Source organism: Prionailurus viverrinus, chromosome A3, assembly GCF_022837055.1.
Source record: "Prionailurus viverrinus isolate Anna chromosome A3, UM_Priviv_1.0, whole genome shotgun sequence".
Lineage (NCBI taxonomy): Eukaryota > Metazoa > Chordata > Mammalia > Carnivora > Felidae > Prionailurus > Prionailurus viverrinus.
In genome coordinates, this window is record NC_062563.1 from 31,353,494 (window position 1) to 31,372,843 (window position 19,350).

Sequence of the window (19,350 nt, forward strand, 5' to 3'; positions counted from 1 at the left end):
ATGGGAACGGAAAAATTCCAAGTCAGCTCTACATCAATATACTCGAACACCTCCGCACACATCTTCAAGCCCCACCAGGAGGCCTGACAGAACGAGCTGTCACCAGCTGCTCTCAAGCTGGGCTCCGGGCCTCTTTGGCACCCACGCCTCAGCACTTCTGGCCCCTGCCTAAACACTCAGTAGGGCTTAGTCTGCTCTGGAAGCCTTTGATTCCACCGTGTGGACGGACTGGCTCTCTCCATCCAGCCTCTAGATGTCGCTGACTTAACAAGAGGTTCCTCATTTTGCCCACGGCGCAGCAGGGTGCATCCTGTAATGAAGGTTCGCTCAGGCATCCGCCAAGCGGCCCGCTGTGGTTCTCTGCTCGTGGGAACAGATGATGCTTTGGCTCCTGCTTTCCTCCTGTGGTCTTCCAGGTCCCCGACAACGGTAACATCTGAGACTTGCTGAATCGAGTTTATTGAGTCGATTTCCCTCCCCTGGGTGATGACTTTTAATTAACGACAAATTTCCTACAGACCAGCCAAAGGAGGAGGCACATTTACAGGAACTGCGTCCAGGAGAGCTTTTATTTGTACGGAACAGTTTTAAAAATACAGAATAAAATAGCTTTATCTCTACTATTATTCACAACATCTGGTCCAAATATTACATATTTTTAAAATACTTAAACGTTTAATGAAGCCATGTTAGAAAAACAATATGAAAATTCTTTTTTAAAAACTCCATAAAAGAATTACACATCTCAAAAAACAACCCCACCCCCAGATACCCTCGGTATGCAAAATAAAAATAAAAAACAAACAAAACCCCAGAAAGGTATATAGCCAAAGTCAGTCACAAAAACGCAAGGAAAATATAGGCATCCCCACTGCTTTAACAACAGTCAGAAATTTATTAATGTGTCAAACAGAGGTTGTTACCAACGAACAAAAAAGGGTATTAACTTGAACTGTCAGTGAGACGGCGACACTGGTGAGGGTGCCCTAAGTGCCGGGAAACAAGCGCAGTGAGTCTAAGGACGCCGGGTGTTCCTTCTGCGGAGGATGACCAGGCACAGTCAAGAACAACCTAGAAGGGCAGGAATGTGTGTGAGGCTGCTGAAAAGGGGTGCCCAGCGCTAACGTGCTTTCCGCATCCACAGGGAGAAGCCGAATGTCCGCGACAACGGGCAGTCTTCTCAAGCTACTCAGGAGGTGACTGCAGGTGAAGTGGCGGGTGGGAAACGTCCTGTTGTCTGTGTCCAAATCATAAGGGGACAGAGCACAACACGTATGGCATGTGGAAACCCAGGGCCCTTCTCTGAGGCCCAGGGGGGCTCCCCTGAGAAGGGGCGCCCCCCAGAAGCCTCAGGCCCGCGTGCAGTGAGTGCACAGCCACGGTGCCCGGGGTGGGTGTGGCTGAGTGTGCACGTCCCAAGCACAGCGCCCACGCAACGCTGCCGCTCATTGCCAGGCAGGTTCTGGAATGAGGCTTCTGCCACAGCTCCTTATTCACCTTCTACCTGGCCTGGCCACTCTCGTGGCATCAGTATTCTGGATGATTATAGTTGCCAACTCGTAAGTCTAAGTTGCCAGTACCAATCCTTCAGCAGGGCCGTGAATGAAAGAATTACTTTAGCTCATGGTGATAAAATATACGCATGGTTAAATAAAGTATACACACATACTAGAGATTCATCAATGGAGAAATTCTATTATCACATGACATTGTCATGAAAATTATATCATTCCCTCCCTGGAGAACTGACTATTATCCTGGGTAGAAATGTTACTTTACTATATGGAAATACTGCAGTATTCATGCATAAACCAAGTCGTCATCATGAAAGTCAGTATTCTACAGTATAAAGCAAATCCGGTGTGTGAATTTGTTACCATGAAAACGGGAAACCACCAGGACCCACGATGCCTCATTCCAACTGGCCTGGTTAAGCCACTTCTCTTACCTCCATCAATCACAAGAAACTACGACATCTGAAACCCTCTTAACAAAGAGTCTGTATGAAAGAATCTAAGTTTAATTCCCTAATAAGACAAAGACTGGAGCCATTCCCCATTACTCTATGAACCACGTTAGATAGTTTTTATTAAAACCAGTGGTGGGCTCTCCCTTGCCACCCACCTCGATGGGACAAGTATCTACTGTCCTTCTAAATAAATACTTTCTACTTCTTACATTGAGATGGCCAGGGTCAATGTAAAGACGGTGGGTAGGTATAGTCACTATGGAAACTGGAGCTGAATGCCCTGTCCAAGAACACTTACATCCAAAACATTTAAAAACGTTCTATTGGCCAAAGTGTGGTGGATATGCGGCCCCAGAAATGCAGGCCAATAATGTAAATGCACATGGCCCCTTCGTCCCTCAAAACCTCCCTTTCAGTGTGTGCTTGAACCTAAGGAGCAGACGAATACATTTCTCTTTTAATTACAGACTCATTCTGTAGCATATTTGCCGGCAGGAGGACCACTTTTGATCGTGGTTGTGTGTGCTGGACATGCAGGATCTGTTCATTATCAGGAGACTCCACTCACTCAAGTGAAAGTGAGTGCAGAAAGCACCAGACTCAATGGGACCTTTAGTTGGGCTGCCCTCTTTCCTCCCCACCTCCTGTCCCCTTCCTCCTGCCTTAGAGAATCTAAAGTTGGCCCCAACGAAACAAAAAGAGCAAAATCCGTCATCTCTAACATTTGGTGTGGATACAGGGCTTCCCTCCACATTTAAATGCTTGCAGAAGACATCCCCCAGACCAGCAGATTTGGAAGCTCCCAATAAAACCCGGCCCAAGGAGGGCCTTTCAGAAGGGAGTGGGTTTCTGGATGTTTGAAGCACATATCCTAAGTGTCACTCACTAGGAGGGAAGATGCCCCATCAGGTTATGCTGGAAGTTAAATTACCCAATGGTTCAGATGCTTTTATTTGATATTTGGTCCTTCTGCTCACCTAGAGAACTAGAATACTGCAAATCTCTGGCCTGTTTAACAGTTTCCCCACTATTTAGAGCAGAGAAATTAGAGATGCTGAGCAAAAACACAAACAGAAGGAAACTGACAGCAACTCAGTGCAGGACGGCTGTCAGCACTGAGTGCTAGTTAACCAAGTTAAAGAGATGAAACCCATTGACCAGTGTGCTTCTACAGTTAACTATGCACCAGATACAATTTTAAAAAACATACAAAATTAAATGTAATTTAGAATCTAATTTTTTTTTTTTTTTTTTACTTAATCTGCAATAAGATCTTGGCAAAACGGTACAGTGGCTCTGAACTATTCTTGCCAGAATACGCCTTGAAGCCCCAAACTTCCCAGGAATCAAGGAGGCTATAGTGGTACAACAATGCTGCCAAAGACATCAGAACGAGGTGGAGGAGAGCCAGCTGTGGGGGCAGGAAACGCGCCCTGTGGACACAGAGCTGCTGAGAACCATGCCCTGCTGTCAGAGACAAGAACACCCATTGGCTGTCTGAGGCTCAACCAGGTTAACAAACGACCTAAGAAGCACAACCTCACGCAGCGAGGTTGCTACCTTGTGTTTCAGGGTTTCCTTTGGCTGAAAATTTTCAAACCAAATTCCACAGAAGTAACTTTTCCAGAAAAGATTTAGTGTTATTAATGAGAAATCAACAGAAGGGGCCCTGCCTACTGCTTTTCTTACCATCTTCTGCAATAACTTAAAACAAGAAAGGCAGCATTTAGCCAGTCTAATTTCCCCCCCCCTGCAAAATCAAAATCCAGTGGACATTCCACATGGTAACTCACAGAAAGTCTCCTTAAGCCTTAATTGCCAGAAATGACTTGCAACAGAACTACAGGGATGAATTTACCAGGATGTCCAACCATTCAATATGGCGGCTCTGTTGATTACCTGCCTCAGCTTCCCTTCTTCACAAAACAAATTCACGTGTAACTTAACCCACGGTTTCTGGGCTCTGGTCCAGTAGTCAGTTTTGATAAATAGATTAGGCATTACAGTATATACACTTTCATGGTATCAAGCAATACAAAACACAACCACAATAATGGTTACTGGCCTTCAAAAGCCTTGATGACAAGCTTCCCTGATGGTATCCACAGCTTTATAAATGCTGGTTCTTTTCTTAAGGAAGTGAGGGGTGGGGGACAAGTAATAGGGATGCAAGGAAAGAGGGTCACATGGAAAAACACTGATTTCAAAAACCTGTTATAGTCAATAACATTAAATAGGAATAAAATCTTGTAATTTATAGATACGCGCAACAAGAACTGACATCCACATGACGGCAGAGTCAAGACTCCCATAAACATCTGCTTAGTGCCCCTGTGTGGCACTCTATACCCATCACACCAGCCTGGAGTGATAAAATGTCAGATAGAGTGTCTCAATTATAGTGAAAAAGAGGCCAGTATGAAATGTGCTGGCCCATCCCGGGCCAGGGTGGCACCAAGAAAGAGCAGTTGAGAATCAGATATTGACTTCAAGGTCCTTTCCTTTCCCCTCCAATCCCCCAAACAGATTTCAATTCTAATTAACACCTGTACAGACCTTACCCACACACAGATATGGGTATAAGGTAACCATGTTGACTGTTTTCAATCAGGTCAATAGTTTCCTGCTACAGGAGCATCAGAGGACACAGAATCACATTTGACCAGTCAGATGTGACAGTGCGAGGATACTGGTGCCCCTTGAGCAGAGGGGGTCTATGCGGGTGCAGGCTGAGGTCAAATAAAATAGAAGCGGGTCCAGGTGCTTCTGGAACAGAAAAGCCCCTGCACCCCAGAGGCAGCTTGTAGGAAAGCTAGCCCAGGGTGGTGGAAGGAGACCCAAACCGAGGAACCGCTGTGGATTTAAACACCCACTCCCACAGGAGGACAGGAACTTCAAGTTCAATGGACGCTCTCAAAGGCAAGGGGTAGGGCTTAAATAAGGAGACAGGTGAGACACAATATTAGACACGATCACCACCCACAACAAAAAAAGCTATTTGTAATCGTCTTAGCTCTGGGTGCAGAATGTAAATGCAGATATACAAACATACAGGTTACTGCTTGTTACTCAGCAAGGAACTACAGATTCATGCCTCACTGCGGCCGGGCCACAGGGTGAGCTACAGCTATACCGTGGCCTGCGAGTCCTCGTCTGAACTCCGGCTGGTGGCATTCTTCCTGAGGCCTTTCCACGTGTAGCCCGCAAAGGTTGGGCTGATGGGTAAGTAGCCGAAGCATCTGTATTTTTTAATAATGTTCATGCCAAACGGCAGATCGTAGGATTCCATGCCATCGAGCGACTTGCTCCCTTTGCCCACGCCCTTCTTCCACTTCCGGATTCCTCTTTCCTCCGGAGTACCTGTGGAACACCCACACACACACACACACAAAACAATACAATGGAATGTTTAGTTTGACAGTTCCACCAAGAGTTGAGATTCTCTGACATGCTGTCCCATACATGGAACCTGCCAGGACGACAGCAAAGACCCCTTGAGGAGCAGTTGATGGCACTCAGCCATCCAGGTACCTAAACCAGAAACCTAAGAACCACTAGCCCATCCTTGTTGCTTTTGCTCCACAAACATCCCGATGTCTTTGCCTCCTCACTGCCCTCCCACGTGGCCCATATTCTCGATTCCCATTGTTGAGGTCAGTCCCACACCACGTTATTGCTTTCTTGGGTCATTTTAACAATCTCCTAACTGGTTGTCTGGTCTTCCATCTCACCATCTCTTTCCCCAAATCTGTTCTCAAAAACCAACACAAGAACTTCTAAAATGCAAAATATGATCTTGCAGAATAGGACCCGGTCTTTATTATATCACATATAATGTCTTCATAAACTGGTCACGGCAAACCACCCCCCATCCACACATGCCAAGGTTTATCCTGCTTTGCTCCATCTGTGTGGGGTGGGGGAGGGGGAGGGGGAGGGAGGGAGAGGCACTTTTGCCACGTACTCCCCACTCGTCATGGATGAACATGTGAGGGTGAACTTCCACGTGGTAGCCTGACAAATGAGTCAGGGAGAAAGATCTGGGCCCACAGGGCTCAGAAGCTCCTGAGCCCTTGACTTTTTCTGTAAATCTTTCTGGTGCAGAGAGGCACAATGGCACCTGCCCTTGGCTACATGGGATACCTAACAACATACTATCTCTGCCCAAACCCAGATGAGGAGCTTAAGTATATGGTGCAGGATGAGGAACACCATTGTTTTCTTACATCTAAGCAAGGCCCTCCCATCCATGTTGCTGTAACAAAGTGAACTTTAATTTCCACCTGTCAGACTCCTGTGCCTCTCGCTCAATTGGTTCTGAGAGAGTTAGTGACTGACCCCCATCAATCTAACACCTTCCACCTATTCGTGCATGTGATTCCTTTTGCCTCATGTGCAGCAACCTCTTGATTGAGGCTTTTTGGAGGTGTGCTGTTTTTAGGGGAGAAATCTCAACAAAACCTTCAAGTTCAAGAATAAGCCTCACCCTTCCTTGATGGAAGGTACATCAATCAGTGTGTCCGTGGTGGCACTTTCCAATGGTACCAGCAGCCTCCTCTAGGAAGCTGGGAAGGCTGTGAGGCAGGGCCCACATAGCATCACCCAGCTCGGCACAGAATGCACCCAGCTGAGAAACAAGGGCTACGGGTGTGGGGGAGACAGCTGCCTCCATCCACCTCTCAGTCACTGGTCCTGGAAAGATCCTGTGCCTACCCATACTGTCTTTTGGTCCTAGGTAGCTGGGAGCCTGCCTCAGAAAGGAGGAGGAGACACGCTGTAGGCTGTTAACAGCCGGCTCAGAAGAGTGTGTGAACAAGATGACAAAAGCCACCGTGGGCACTGAGCGAGGCTGTGCAAGGAGGGCTGGTGGCTTGGACAGTGCCCCAGACATCCCACCACCCTGCACCATGGGCAAGAAGCTTACCTGCTTTCTCTCAACTCAGCAAGGAAAAAAAAAACCCCACTAGGTTTATCAGCAAAAAACTGATTCATAAAAGGAGGCTGGAGGCATCATCTTAACTGCTTTAGAAAAGACAGTTTGAACCAGTGAGGGCTCTGAACTGATTCACTCTTCCTGCTTCCGTATTTACTTCGCAAAACAAGTAATTCACATACGCAATAAGCACGTTTGGTGTATACCACATACCTGGGATGGTGTTATCCAAAATAAAAGCCACGCAGCCTCCTACAAACATAGCAGTTGTGAGAAGAACGTTCAACACCTGATCGATCCCCGTTATGCCTGGAGACAGAACACAGTGGGAGGGTCACTGCCACAGCCAGGACAGCTAGAAGGAGCACTGGGGTGGGGACTAATCACCAGCCAATGTGATGCATGAAGGTGAAAATTTCTGTTGTATATGAGCAGATAAATTTTTTGCTAGTAACATTTTCAACTATTATAAGTAATTTCCATAATAATCAAAAGGTTATCTCCATGAGGAGAATTCCCAACAATGGACCGTAGAAGATAAATCTAAGAATGAAGCTTACCCGATAATGAACTAGGAAGCCACTGGGGCGTAGTGTTTGCAGATTGAGAAAAAAAATTAATATAAAAGATAGCCGTTGCAAGGCTGAAAAAACTACAAACAGAATAAGACAACAAGAATATTTGTGGTGTTCACAACCAGATAAAGGGTTTCAGAATCCTGGATCACTGATGTGTGCTTTAGCTCCTTTTAATTAGGAGCAACTGAATTTATATAAGTGAACTCCTATAAATGTGATATATTAAAATGTGAAAAGCAGCAAGAATCTCCTCATTATCAGAAGCTCACACACTTCCTAGATTTAAAGTATAAAAATCCTCAACAGAAAATAACAAGTGTTGGCAAGAGTGTGGAGAAACAGAAACCCCTGAGCTCAGGTGGTGGGAATCAGTTTGGCAGTTCCTCCCAGAGTGAAAAATCTAGAACTTCCCTATGACAAGGCAATTCTACCTCAAAGAAACAGAGAGCAGGTACTCAAATCCAGCTGATCCTCATGATTAGCAGATTCTGTATCTGAATTTACCTAAACACTAAAAACTTATCTGCAAACCCAAAATGAATCCTCCTGGCCTTCGCAGTCATTCACAAAGCAGCAGAAACTTTGAGTTGCCAACAACATGCATGTTCCTGGCTGAGGTCAATCAAGGTAACGCTCTGCCTTCTTGTTTCACCTCTGTTCTTCTCAAGTGTGCGTGTGGCGGTCTGTTTAATACCGCCTCTTCCCCATTTTTGTGTTTTTGGTCGGTGATTTAGTTGTTTAAAATGGCCCCCAAGTGTCATGCAGAAGCGCGGTCTACTGTTCCTAAGGGCAAGAAAGCCGTGCTGAGCCTCAGGGAGAAAACGCATGTGTTGGGTGAGTTACACTGCTCTTGGCTGTTGCTCCCCTAGAAGGGACGGTTCAGCATTTGCTAATTCTGCGTTCACAGTGACCTTACAGAGCAGAACTACCATGGGTGAGGACTGACTGTACTTGTATGCCAATGTTCACAACAGCACTATTCACAACTGTCAAAGGGTAGCAACAACCCAAATGTCCACTGTTGGACAAATGGATAAACAGATTATGGTGTGTGTGTGTGTGCACGCGCACACACACACACAATGGAATACTATTAGCCATGAAAAAGAATAAAATAGTTATATACAAATCTCAAAAACATGCTAAGTGAAAGAAGCCAGAGATCACATATGATTTCATTTATGTGAAATATCCAGAACAGGTAAATCCACAGAAACAGAAAGCAAATTGGTGGTTGCCAGGGGCTGGGAGAAGGGGGATAAGAGGAATTAACTGCTTAATGGATACGGAATTTTATTTTGGGGTGAGGAGACAGTTTTGGAAACTAAATAGAGGTGGTGGTTATACAACATTGTAAATGTACTAAAACAGCATTGAACTGTTCACTTTAAAATAGTTCATTTTAAGGGTGCCTGGGTGGCTCGGTCGGCTGAGTGTCCGACTTCGACTTAGGTCATGATCTCACAGCTCATGAGTTCGAGCCGCACATTGGATTCTGTGCTGACAGCTCAGAGCCTGGAAGCTACTTCGGATTCTGTGTCTCCCTCTCTCTCTCTGCCCCTCCCCTGCTCAGGCTCTGTCTCTGTCTCAAAAATAAATAAAAAAAAAAAAAAATTAAAAAAAAACCTTAAAATAGTTGGGGCACCTGGGTGGCTCAGTCGGTTAAGCGTCCGACTTCAGCTCAGGTCATGATCTCACGGTCCGTGTCGGGCTCTGTGCTGACCGCTCAGAGCCTGGAGCCTGTTTCGGACTCTGTGTCTCCCTCTCTCTCTGACCCTCCCCCATTCATGCTCTGCCTCTGTCTCAAAAAAAACAAAAAAAAAACAAAAAAAAAAAAAAACAAAAAAAACCCCCCCAAAAAACCTAAAATAGTTAATTTTACATTATAGAATTTTACCCCAAAAATATGTATATTTATATAAATATATATTTAATATAAAATGCTTAATATAAATATAATAAATTATAAATTATATTTATAAATAAGTATAAATATAAAACATTATATATAAAATACATATATAGTATATATGCTATATGTGTGTGTATGTGTATATATATATATATATATATATATACACATACACACACATATATAATGTATATATAATATGGTCCCCAATTCCGCATAAAATGTCAGCAGCCATTGCTACTTAAGATGGTTCCCCTTTGTTCATTCTTCATGACATCAGGGTATTAAAAAGGTGTTAAAAGGGTTAATCTTGAATTCAAAGTAGTTACAATCTCAGGAGAAAGACATGCACTTGAAAGTCTATGAAGCTGGGTTTTGAATTCTACGTTTTCAGAAAGCATTAGTCTGAAAAATCAAAAGGTTTTACACACAGGCATTCTGCCAAAAGACAGGGTCCCTGTAAATAAAGAGCCCTTAACGTGCACACGAGTCAGATGCACGTGCCAGCTCATGCCGGAAACATGAAGGGCTTCCAGATAAGCTGTGGCAAAACAAGACTCAAATGAGACAGACACATGGACCAATGTTCACGGAGACAATTCCTGAAGTTCCAAAGTCTTCTCTGAGCTGGTGGCTGTGGCCAGTTTTCCTTACCTGTGACGAGAGGGTTCTGCCTGAGGTAACTTGGAAGGACGAGCCCAAAGAAGATTGAAAATCCCAAGACAAAGAGGTTCCGGGAAGAATTTAAGTCGATGAACTGCAGGTTGGAGAGCCCAACAGCTGTGATCATTCCTGGAGAGAAAAACATCAGCTGGCAGGCAGCACTAAGCTCAGTACAGATGGGCGATGGAGGGGACACAGACTCCCCACCCTGCCCCTCCTCTGTCCCGCCAGAAACAAGTTGGGAGACAGAACAGTGACAGGACAGGGTCAGAATGTGACCACCTGGGTCTCTGAACCAAATGACTCCTGGCCTAAGTACCATCTGGGCTTACACAGGGACACAAACATCACATTCACTTTCTTTAGACCAAGCAGAAAACTAAGGACATTTAAAACCTCTACGCAGACATCCTGATTAAACTGGAAAACCCACCCGAAGATCTGGGCCCTGATCACAACCAAATGGCACAGAGTTCATGTCAGTTGTAAATGCCATTCAGAGAAGATATCTGAGTTAAAGCAATTAGATACACCAATTAAAGATTAAGGTCATCTTATTTTTCCTAGCATAAGTATTCTACACTTGGTTCTACCTTTAACATAAATTCAACTCAGAGACTGATGTTTTTATGTTTTGAAGGGGTATTCCCTGTGTACTTTTAAATGGAAACGTATTAATTATTACCTCCCATCTTACTAAAGGGATTCCTGAGCAAATGTGAAAGGGAGGAGAGGAGACAGGCTCTCAAGGAAATGGGATTTTACCGAAGAGAGTACAGAAGAGGGCGCCAAGCACCGGATCCGGGAGGGAGGCGAAGAGGGCGCTGAACTTCCCGATCATGCCAAGAGCCAGCATGAGGGCTGCACCGTACTGAATCACCCGCCGACTGCCGACCTGAAGAACACACCAGAAGGCATTCACTGCCAGTTCTGCACAAATTTCCACGCAGGCCCCTCAGGGGCAAATGTGACAGAAGCCCCAAACTACAAAACTTTCGGTTAAGAGAGATGTCTCATTTTACAAGGAGGATGGCTCTCAGGACACAATTCCTCCCTCTAAAGACACCCAGAGTAAAGAGATTACCACCAACTCCCCTCTTCCTCTTCCTCCTTCCCTCCCCTCCCCTGGAAGAAGGTGGCACCAGGGCCCAGCCTTTGCTCCCTGTTCCCTGGGTGATGTCACTTCAGGGTAGACCTGCTCCTGCTCTCAGGTCTGGGCTTTCAAATACCATTACAGTCAAGGGCCAGGGTGACCTTCTAACGTCAAATACAAAAACTAGGCTTATTCCTGCTTTTCTCTTCCAGGTTCTTGGAATTACCCTTTATCAAGTTACCCCACCCAAAAGCAATTCACTTGTCTCCATCTTCCCCACACCTTGAATCAGACAAGAGTCCCAAATATTTCTGGAACCTCCTCCCCTCCTCCTCTCCTTCCCTGTGAGAGGTGACACGGCCTAGAGGCCAAGGAGTGTGGATTCTCAGCCCCTCGCCTGGTCTGTACCCCACTCCACTCCAACCGGGGAACCAGGGCAAGCCACTTGGCTTCTTTGGGTGGCAGGATCCTCGTTTTAGAATGACACACCACGAGCTTTTGTTTTAAGGGTTAAATGAGACAAGGTGTAAAACAGTTTGAACAGTGCCTGACCAGCATGAGGCTACAGGACAGCCTCCCACTTGGGCTTGTGGCCTCAGCCTTTCCTCTACCTATCTGTCCTGTCCGCTGTGCAGAATGACCTTTCTCACACAGTGATTCGCGAGGTCAGCGCCTCCCCCCTTTAATCTTCTGGTGTTTGGGAAATAAAACCCCTTTCTCAGGCATCCCCAGGCCTGTCTACCTGGACACTCTTTCCCACATCCCCCTTCTGGCCGGTTCTAGACACATCCTTCAAAACACTACCAAATGCCACCTCCTCTTAAAAGCCTTCCTTGATGCCAAAGGTCTGCCCCCCCACACTGGGTCTCTGCAGAACCATTATAATATTTCCCACATGGTCTCCTCTCTATCTGTTCGACCTGATCTCTGCCTTCTAGAAACTTCTGCCTGGGCAGAAGTGGGATGTGGAGCCAGCACCAGGCTCCAGAATCCTGCACTGTGTGCTGCCTTTCCCAGGAAAATACCTTGAGGACATAAATTGATAAAAGAGGTTCCAGAAGGATGACTTACAGTGAGGAGATGGCTGCTAAACTAAAATGAAATGGAATTTCAGATTTAGTCCCTCAGTTGCACCAGCCACTATTTCAAGTGCTCAACGGGAACGTACGGCTGGCAGATCCCACACAGAATGGCACAGGTGTGCCTAGAACGTCCCACACTGCACAATGCTCTGCTGGGTGGTGCTGGTCTGGAGCTTCCAACAGGGCCCAAAAGTCAGGTGATTAAGAATCAGCGTAGAATCTTACTGAGCCAACGAAGGGATGGCTGGCTGTCCGGCTATAAGCAGGCACAGCGGACCCTGGAGCCCAGGCTCTGCCGTCAGAATCTACCGCTCCCCCCACATGTCATCAGGGCAGGCAGGCAGTGAAAAAGGGTACGCCAACTGGAGAATCGAGCAAAAATGACTTCTGTTTGGCTGCATTACATGATAGGGGAGCCTGCTGTTTTTCAGCAAACGTTTTTAGGAATCTACTATGTGACCAGCACTTGTTAGACTGGAGGGGGGGGAGGGGAATACAAAGACGAGCAAGCCACAAACTTACGATCAAATAATTGTACGGCTGCAATGGTTATGCTGTGTGGGCACCCGGCAGGGAGGAAGAGCTCTGAAGAGCTGGGGAGGGATGAGTGAGAGTTCCCTGGAGGAAGAGCATCCAGGTACAGGGAGCCACCTGTGCAGAGGGGATCAGATGTGCAAGGGGGAGGGCAAGGCCGGCCTTGCTTGAAAGAATAAATCCTATATGAAGACCGTACATGGAAGGCTGATCTGCCTTAGATACTCAAAAACAAGCAAACAAACAAACGGGCAGCAGCTAAGCCATTCTCCTGTTCAATGACTACTAACTGATGCCTATTACACACTTCTGGTTGAAACACCAGAAACACAGCCCTAATCCCTGTCCTCAAGGTGCGGTGTACATGGAGCCTTTTGCCTCTCCTTCCCTGCTGCTGGCTCCCTGGAATCTCTTCCCTGCCTCAGTTCTGACTTCTTTCTTGAACTCTGTGCCTCTAGGGCCATCAAAATATTGACACTGCATTTCTGGATTTCCAGTCTTCGACAGTCTGGAATGCAGCACAGGAGAAATGACCTTCCTCTGGACACCTCCAAAGAGACTGCACTGTCAGGAGAGGTAGTATTTATTCTGTCCCTAGAAGCAAACTTAGGGCTAAATATCAAGGACGCTAGCTGGTGCTTACTGTGCATCTACACTGTGCCAGACTGCGCTAAGTGCATTACATCAATTTATTAATTGCAACGCCTGGCTTCGTAGACAAGGGCATGGAGACTCAGGGAGGTGATGTAAACTGTCCACGGTCACACTGCGAGAAAGTGATGGGACCAGGGCTGGAATCCAAAATAGTCACCTCCCCACCCCAATACGCCATCTCTCTTTGTGGGACAGACACTGGAACACACTGAGCAGAGAAGTACGTGGAATCCAACCCAAGGGCTTCTGAACACAACAGGGTAGCTGGCATCCTCAACTCCTAATCAAATAGGTTAGAACTACCATGTACAGGGACTGTCATAACTGGATAAAGGATAACAAATGTCAGAGCTGCCAGGAAATGGGAGACAGATCCTTTGGAAGAACCAGAGTTCACCCTCTTTCTGTAGGCCACGGTAGTCTCACACAATGGCCCACACCACTGCTGTCCCTTAGAACTTTCCACAAGGATGGAAATGTCCTGTATCGGTGCTGCCCACTGACAGCCACTAGACACACGTGACTGCTGAGCCCCTGAAATGTGGCTAGTGCAACTGAGGAACTGAATTTCTTATTTCAACTAACTTTAAAGAGCCACATGGAGCTACTATTAAACTGGACAGCACAGATCTTGATCTAGAATTGTAGGATTTCAGAGCTGAGAGTTCTCAGAAAAGGGACTTGTCCCAAGTCCTTCAGCTGGATGAGAACACAGCCTCCAGCTCGTGCCTTTCTTCTGGAACAGGGACCTTCCATCAGCTGTATGGCTGGGGCCAAAAAGAAATATCTGCTCCAAGTCCCATTTCCCACCCCAATGCAGCTGTGCAGACAGCTCAATTATCCCTCTAGTGAAGTCAGCAATGAAAACCAATTCCAGGCCCCTGAACGGATGCCGCCCTTGCCCGGGGATACTAATCCAACAGGATTCAGAAAGATCAATTAGCTCATTAAAAAGTGCTGGCAGGTTGCCTTTTCAGAATAAGCTGGCACCATTCAAACTGTAATAAAGAAATTACTCCCCAAACCACCTCAGTCGCATTTCAGAAGGGAGCCTCAATGAGCACCACCACCTACTCCCTACAGTGACCCGGGTTAAGTTTTGTGAGGCTCGTTCTAAAGGGGTGCAGAAAGGGAGCTGGCTTGTTAAACCGCTTTGCCCTAGGAGTCCCTCCATCTGTAACAATTTTACTACTATGATATTTCAGATTAGTTACCGGTCTACTGGGCCACGGCAGCAAACTGGTTAAAGGGCCCTTAGCTCTGTGTGGTCGGCACCTGCTTCTACCATGGGCAGTGACAGGACCCAGCACAGCCTGTGAGGAGTAGCAGGCAGGGCTATGTGCAGCCCCGAGCCCGAGCTCTGTGATGGTCCTGCCCACTTACAGGAAAATGAACAGGTCAGGTGTGCACTGTGTGCTCCCGCTCACCTGGATTTGTAGTCAAGATTAACCAAACTTAGTGTCTGGTTTCTTTTTATCTGGTTATAGAATCCTCCAGGGGGTGGGGGATGGGTTTCTAATTTTACAGAGGTCAGATAGCTCTAGAAGGCTGCAGCTCACCCCTAAATTCTCAGGATAGAGGGCTCAGGTGAGGGGGACCTGTGGCCCACACAGGCCATCCCAGATGGTGAGCAGGTCCTAACTGTCTCTAGCTGTCCAGAGTACAGCAGCCAGGGCGCAGGCCCGTTCCAGCCTGACAGACGACGCACTCTGGCCCAGGGCAGCTGGGATGCAGAACTTAGCAATAAATTTGGAAGGCCTAGGAGCAGGCTCCTTACAGAGGCCGGATTGTGGGGTGGGGCAGCCCCTGGTCACGTGTCTATTTGGAGGGGTGAGTCGGACTCCGGACCCAGGCCCTGCTCAGCCTGGAGACTTGCTGTAGCTTGTCAAATCCACTAACTCCGCATCAGATTTCATCTGAAAGAGAAGGACTCTGGCGCTGTGGTTTGAAAATCACATTAATTCTTTACTGTAAGGCTGATTTTTTTCCTCTAAGGACTGGCATCATCTCACATTTAGAACTAGTGCTGTCTCCTATTTCCACCTCCTCCCCTGACCCCAAAGTCCACTCTCTTCGTAACAGGGCAAGTGAGCCTTAAAAAATACCCTGACAGAGCCAAGCCCAGGGCACCCCCTTCTCCTGTCTCTGGCAGCTTACGGGGCTTGTGTGACTTCGTCCTGTTACTGCTAGACAGCGTCAACTGCTCTCACCACCCCGTACTCTGCTCCTGCCCCACTGGCCTCCTTGCTGATCAGCAGCATGAGGGCCTGCTCTCACAATAGGGCTTCACCCTGGCCGCGTCCCTGGCCTGAACATCCATCTCCATCACTCCCTCCACTGCCCTGTTCAGGTGCTTGCTCAGGGTCATCTCAGGTGAGGCTGAGCCTGACTTACTCCCCTTCACTGCCGATACCCCCATCCTGCCCCAGGTTTTTCTCATACTAACTATGCTTACTGTTTATTGTTGATCTTCCCCTCTCTAGAATGTAAACTCTGACAACGGGGTTTTTTTTCATTCACTGACGCATTCCAAGTGTCTAGAACAATAGCCTGGCACAGGGTTGGGACTTAGTATTTGTAGAATGCACGAGGGAATGGTAACACTGAGTGCCTGGCTACCGGGGCAGCCAAGGGAGGGAGACCTCCATCAGCATTTCAGAAACCTATCAATGAGAAAAAGATTGGGGAGCAGGGTGGGAAGATGATCTCAGAATCAGAAGCCTTCCTTTTGGAATTCACAGTGGTTAGACCAAATGATGAAATGGATCAACACCAGAGGCCCAACCATTTAATTAGTAAAATATCTGTACCTTAGTAATTCCCAAAACTCCAATGTTGGGACTGGACGAAGTAGAGCCATTCCCAGTACCAAATATGCCATCGAGAACACAGGAGAGACCCTCCACGAAAATCCCCCTAAAACGTAAAGGAATGGGGGAAAGAGAAACATTCATTCAATGCGGGAAACACTCTGGAATACTCTCCAAGTGGCTATAATCCAAAGGCGGTGTGCACAGGTGGGGAGCCTCCGCACTCCTGGGAAGGGTCAGAAGGGCAGAGTCTCAGACCTGCCTCCCAGACCTGCTCAAGTAGAACCTGCATTTTAACAGGACCCCCCATGCTCACTCAACTGTGAGAAGCACTTCTGTGAGCCACACATTAGACACAGGTGTTTAAAAATCATTCCAAATGAAAGGCTTTTAGCCAGAAAACAGAGCCATTTGTTGGGATCTGAGACAAGTATGGGCTGTCCACTGATTTGATTCCTTTACTATTAATACATAGTTTCATCAGGAAGGAAATGCTCTGTAATTGTGTCACACTAGAACTTTTTAAAGAATCAATATATAAGTAGCTCAATCATATGCAACACCCGTGGGAGAAAGCTATAAGAACCAAGACTATGAATGCTAACAGAACCAAAGCAAAACATGCTGACACCAGCCCAATGGATCTCATCACACATAATCCCTTCTGGAAGGGCAACAGCTAGTTGGGCAAGGGGGTCTTCTGTGCTCTTTTCTGCAACCCTTCAGGGTCCAATTCGCTCCTAGCTTCCAGAACGTGAAGACCAGGTATGCTGAGAGGATAAACCCCCCTGCCCATAAGTCTCTAGGTACTGCAGATTTCACCTATTCCTGCTCTTCTGGTCTCTCTAGGAATTGTAATTGTGAACAGATGACACAGTATTTACCCTTAAGAACAGTAAGGAAAACAAGAAATCAAAAAGGACATACAACCCTGACCCCAAATCAAGCAAAGAACAATGGCAGTGTCTCGCCTCTGTTCTGGTGAGTTTAGGGTCTGGCACGGTCTCAGAAAGAGCATCTTTCGTGACCATCACTGAGGAAGGAAGGGTGGGGACTGCGCTCCATGCTACAGATGAGGAAAAGGAGAGCAAAATGGGGGCAGGGACTTGTCCAAAGACAAACAACCAACAAAGAGCCCTGATGCTCAGCTGCTTCCACGCTGAAAGTCTTGGAAAGTCTTCTCCATGATTAACCAAAGAGCCAAGTAAGGAGGTACGGGGCCCAAGGAAGAACTCAAGTTTCTCAGGAACGTACCTGTTTATCGCATGGATGGGAGGTGGCGGGGCACAGGACAGCCTTGCACAGGCGTAATAGTCCCCAATAGACTCGATAATACTGGCAACGACGGCGCTGAGCATGCCGATGACACCAGCCGCGGAGACGGTGGGCAGTCCCCACTGAACTGCGGAAGGAAAACGGAGCAGGCAAAAGTGATCAGGACATCAGAGGACTCTACACGACACACTCAGGTTTTGAGGCTCATGGAAAAAGATGTGTTTATTTTTAAATGTTATTCATCAATGCACTACATGCCTGGAGACAGTTCCTGAGTTGGATGAAGAGGACCATAACCAGAATTGGTCTGCTCTGCATCTTTATTAAAAGTAAAGCGTTTGGCTACAAGAAAGAAGAGGGAAGTGCTTCTCTTCCTGCTTCAAAGCCACACTCTCTGTCTACTAAATTACACAGCCTGTTGGATAGGAATTCCCGACAGGATAGGAAATTTGTATGAAGAGGATTTTTAACCCTACTGTGCAAAGCAAGTAGGTGATCTTGCCCAGGAGGTGACATTAAGTGAAAAAGCAGTGAAAGGTCACCAGTTAAATTTAAATCCCAGCAGTAAAGCATGGCACAAGATGCAGTCAGCCCTCCAATGTAAGATCAGCACTTTTTAAAGTAAACCGTGTTATAGAAAATTAAATAGTTTCCTTTAAGAAAGCAAAGATTAAGTCCCCAGGTGACTTGATTTTGAGTATCTGGATTTAGTTAATTCTACATTAGTTTTTTTTTTTTTATGTTATTTGGATACTGAAAGGCATGGATCTTGGGGCGCCTGGTGGCTCAGTCGATTAAGTGTCTCTTGATTTCAGCTCAGGTCAAGATCTCACGGTTTTGTGAGTATGAGCCCCATGTCTGGCTCTGGGCTGACAGGAGAGAGGAGAGGAGGGGAGGGGAGGGAGGGGAGGGGAGGGGAAAGAAAGAAAACAAACCATGGGTCTTATTTAATAAAAATATCATGAGAAACTTTTACTTTTAAAAAGAAGAGACTTTGATAATGTGCTTTCTTTCTCTGAACCATTATAGTGCAGTCACTAAGTAGGAAAGCACAGTAACAAAGAAAGATGCATTAAATGGTCTTGTTCAAGACCAACAGTAGTTGGGGGGTCTGGACACTGAAAGACCTAAAACTGTAAAACAGACTTCAAACACAGGTGACCTACACCGGTCACAAGGACAGGTTAGGAAGAGGCTGGGCTCTTGTCCAGAGGCTCTGGGGAGGGTGTGCAGGAATGGGCTGGTGCTCTGCAGAATGGAGTGCAGTGTGGGGAAGGCGGGCCTGGGAGAGGCTGGACGAGCAACACCACAGGGCCTGGGTTTTGTAACAGGAGTGACCTCGGGTTTGGGAGGATAAAGAAGACACGTGAAGTAAGGTGTGCAGAGTATGTCTGGAGTGTATAAGGGCGGAACTGCTCCCGCCTGGGAGCAGACAGGGGCATGCTTGGTCAACACGCATCTCCAGGTAGGTTTGGAGCAGTGTCTCTATCCAGCAACATTTTGTATTTTCTAAATAATCTTATAGTTACCATGTTACTGACACAGCATTGTGGTTTTTAGTGTCCTGATTTGGGGGGGAAGGGATCCTTATTTTGCCATTTACTATTTCTTCAGAAATTGCCTTTTATTTTCTTAGTCTCATTACTATTTTCTTACTTTTTTCCCTTTTGCCTGCAGTCCTTCGATTTTCAAAATCTTTATTCCATCTACTTCAACATTTTAAATTTGCAATCTTCTAAATTTTTGACCCTTTTTCCATATAAATATATATATAAATACGTGTGTGTGTGTGTGTGTGTGTGTGTGTGTGTGTAAATGCACTAGTCCAGGGCACCTGGGTGGCTCAG

General features: G+C 46.5%; 1 protein-coding gene across 6 annotated transcripts in view; it reads right to left on the reverse strand.

The window, feature by feature from the left end:
* Positions 1–551: 551 nt before the first annotated feature.
* Positions 552–19,350, reverse strand: part of SLC23A2 (solute carrier family 23 member 2) — a 136,242-nt gene continuing 117,443 nt past the window's right edge. For all 6 annotated transcript variants that reach the window (XM_047852836.1, XM_047852839.1, XM_047852835.1 and 3 more), the window contains 6 exons: positions 17,483–17,630; positions 16,229–16,334; positions 10,821–10,950; positions 10,047–10,184; positions 7,116–7,211; positions 552–5,329 (listed from right to left, as the gene is read on the reverse strand). In XM_047852836.1, the coding sequence (XP_047708792.1) occupies positions 5,097–5,329; positions 7,116–7,211; positions 10,047–10,184; positions 10,821–10,950; positions 16,229–16,334; positions 17,483–17,630 (851 nt within the window). In that variant the 3' untranslated portion in view covers positions 552–5,096. The remainder of the gene's footprint in view (positions 5,330–7,115; positions 7,212–10,046; positions 10,185–10,820; positions 10,951–16,228; positions 16,335–17,482; positions 17,631–19,350) is intronic.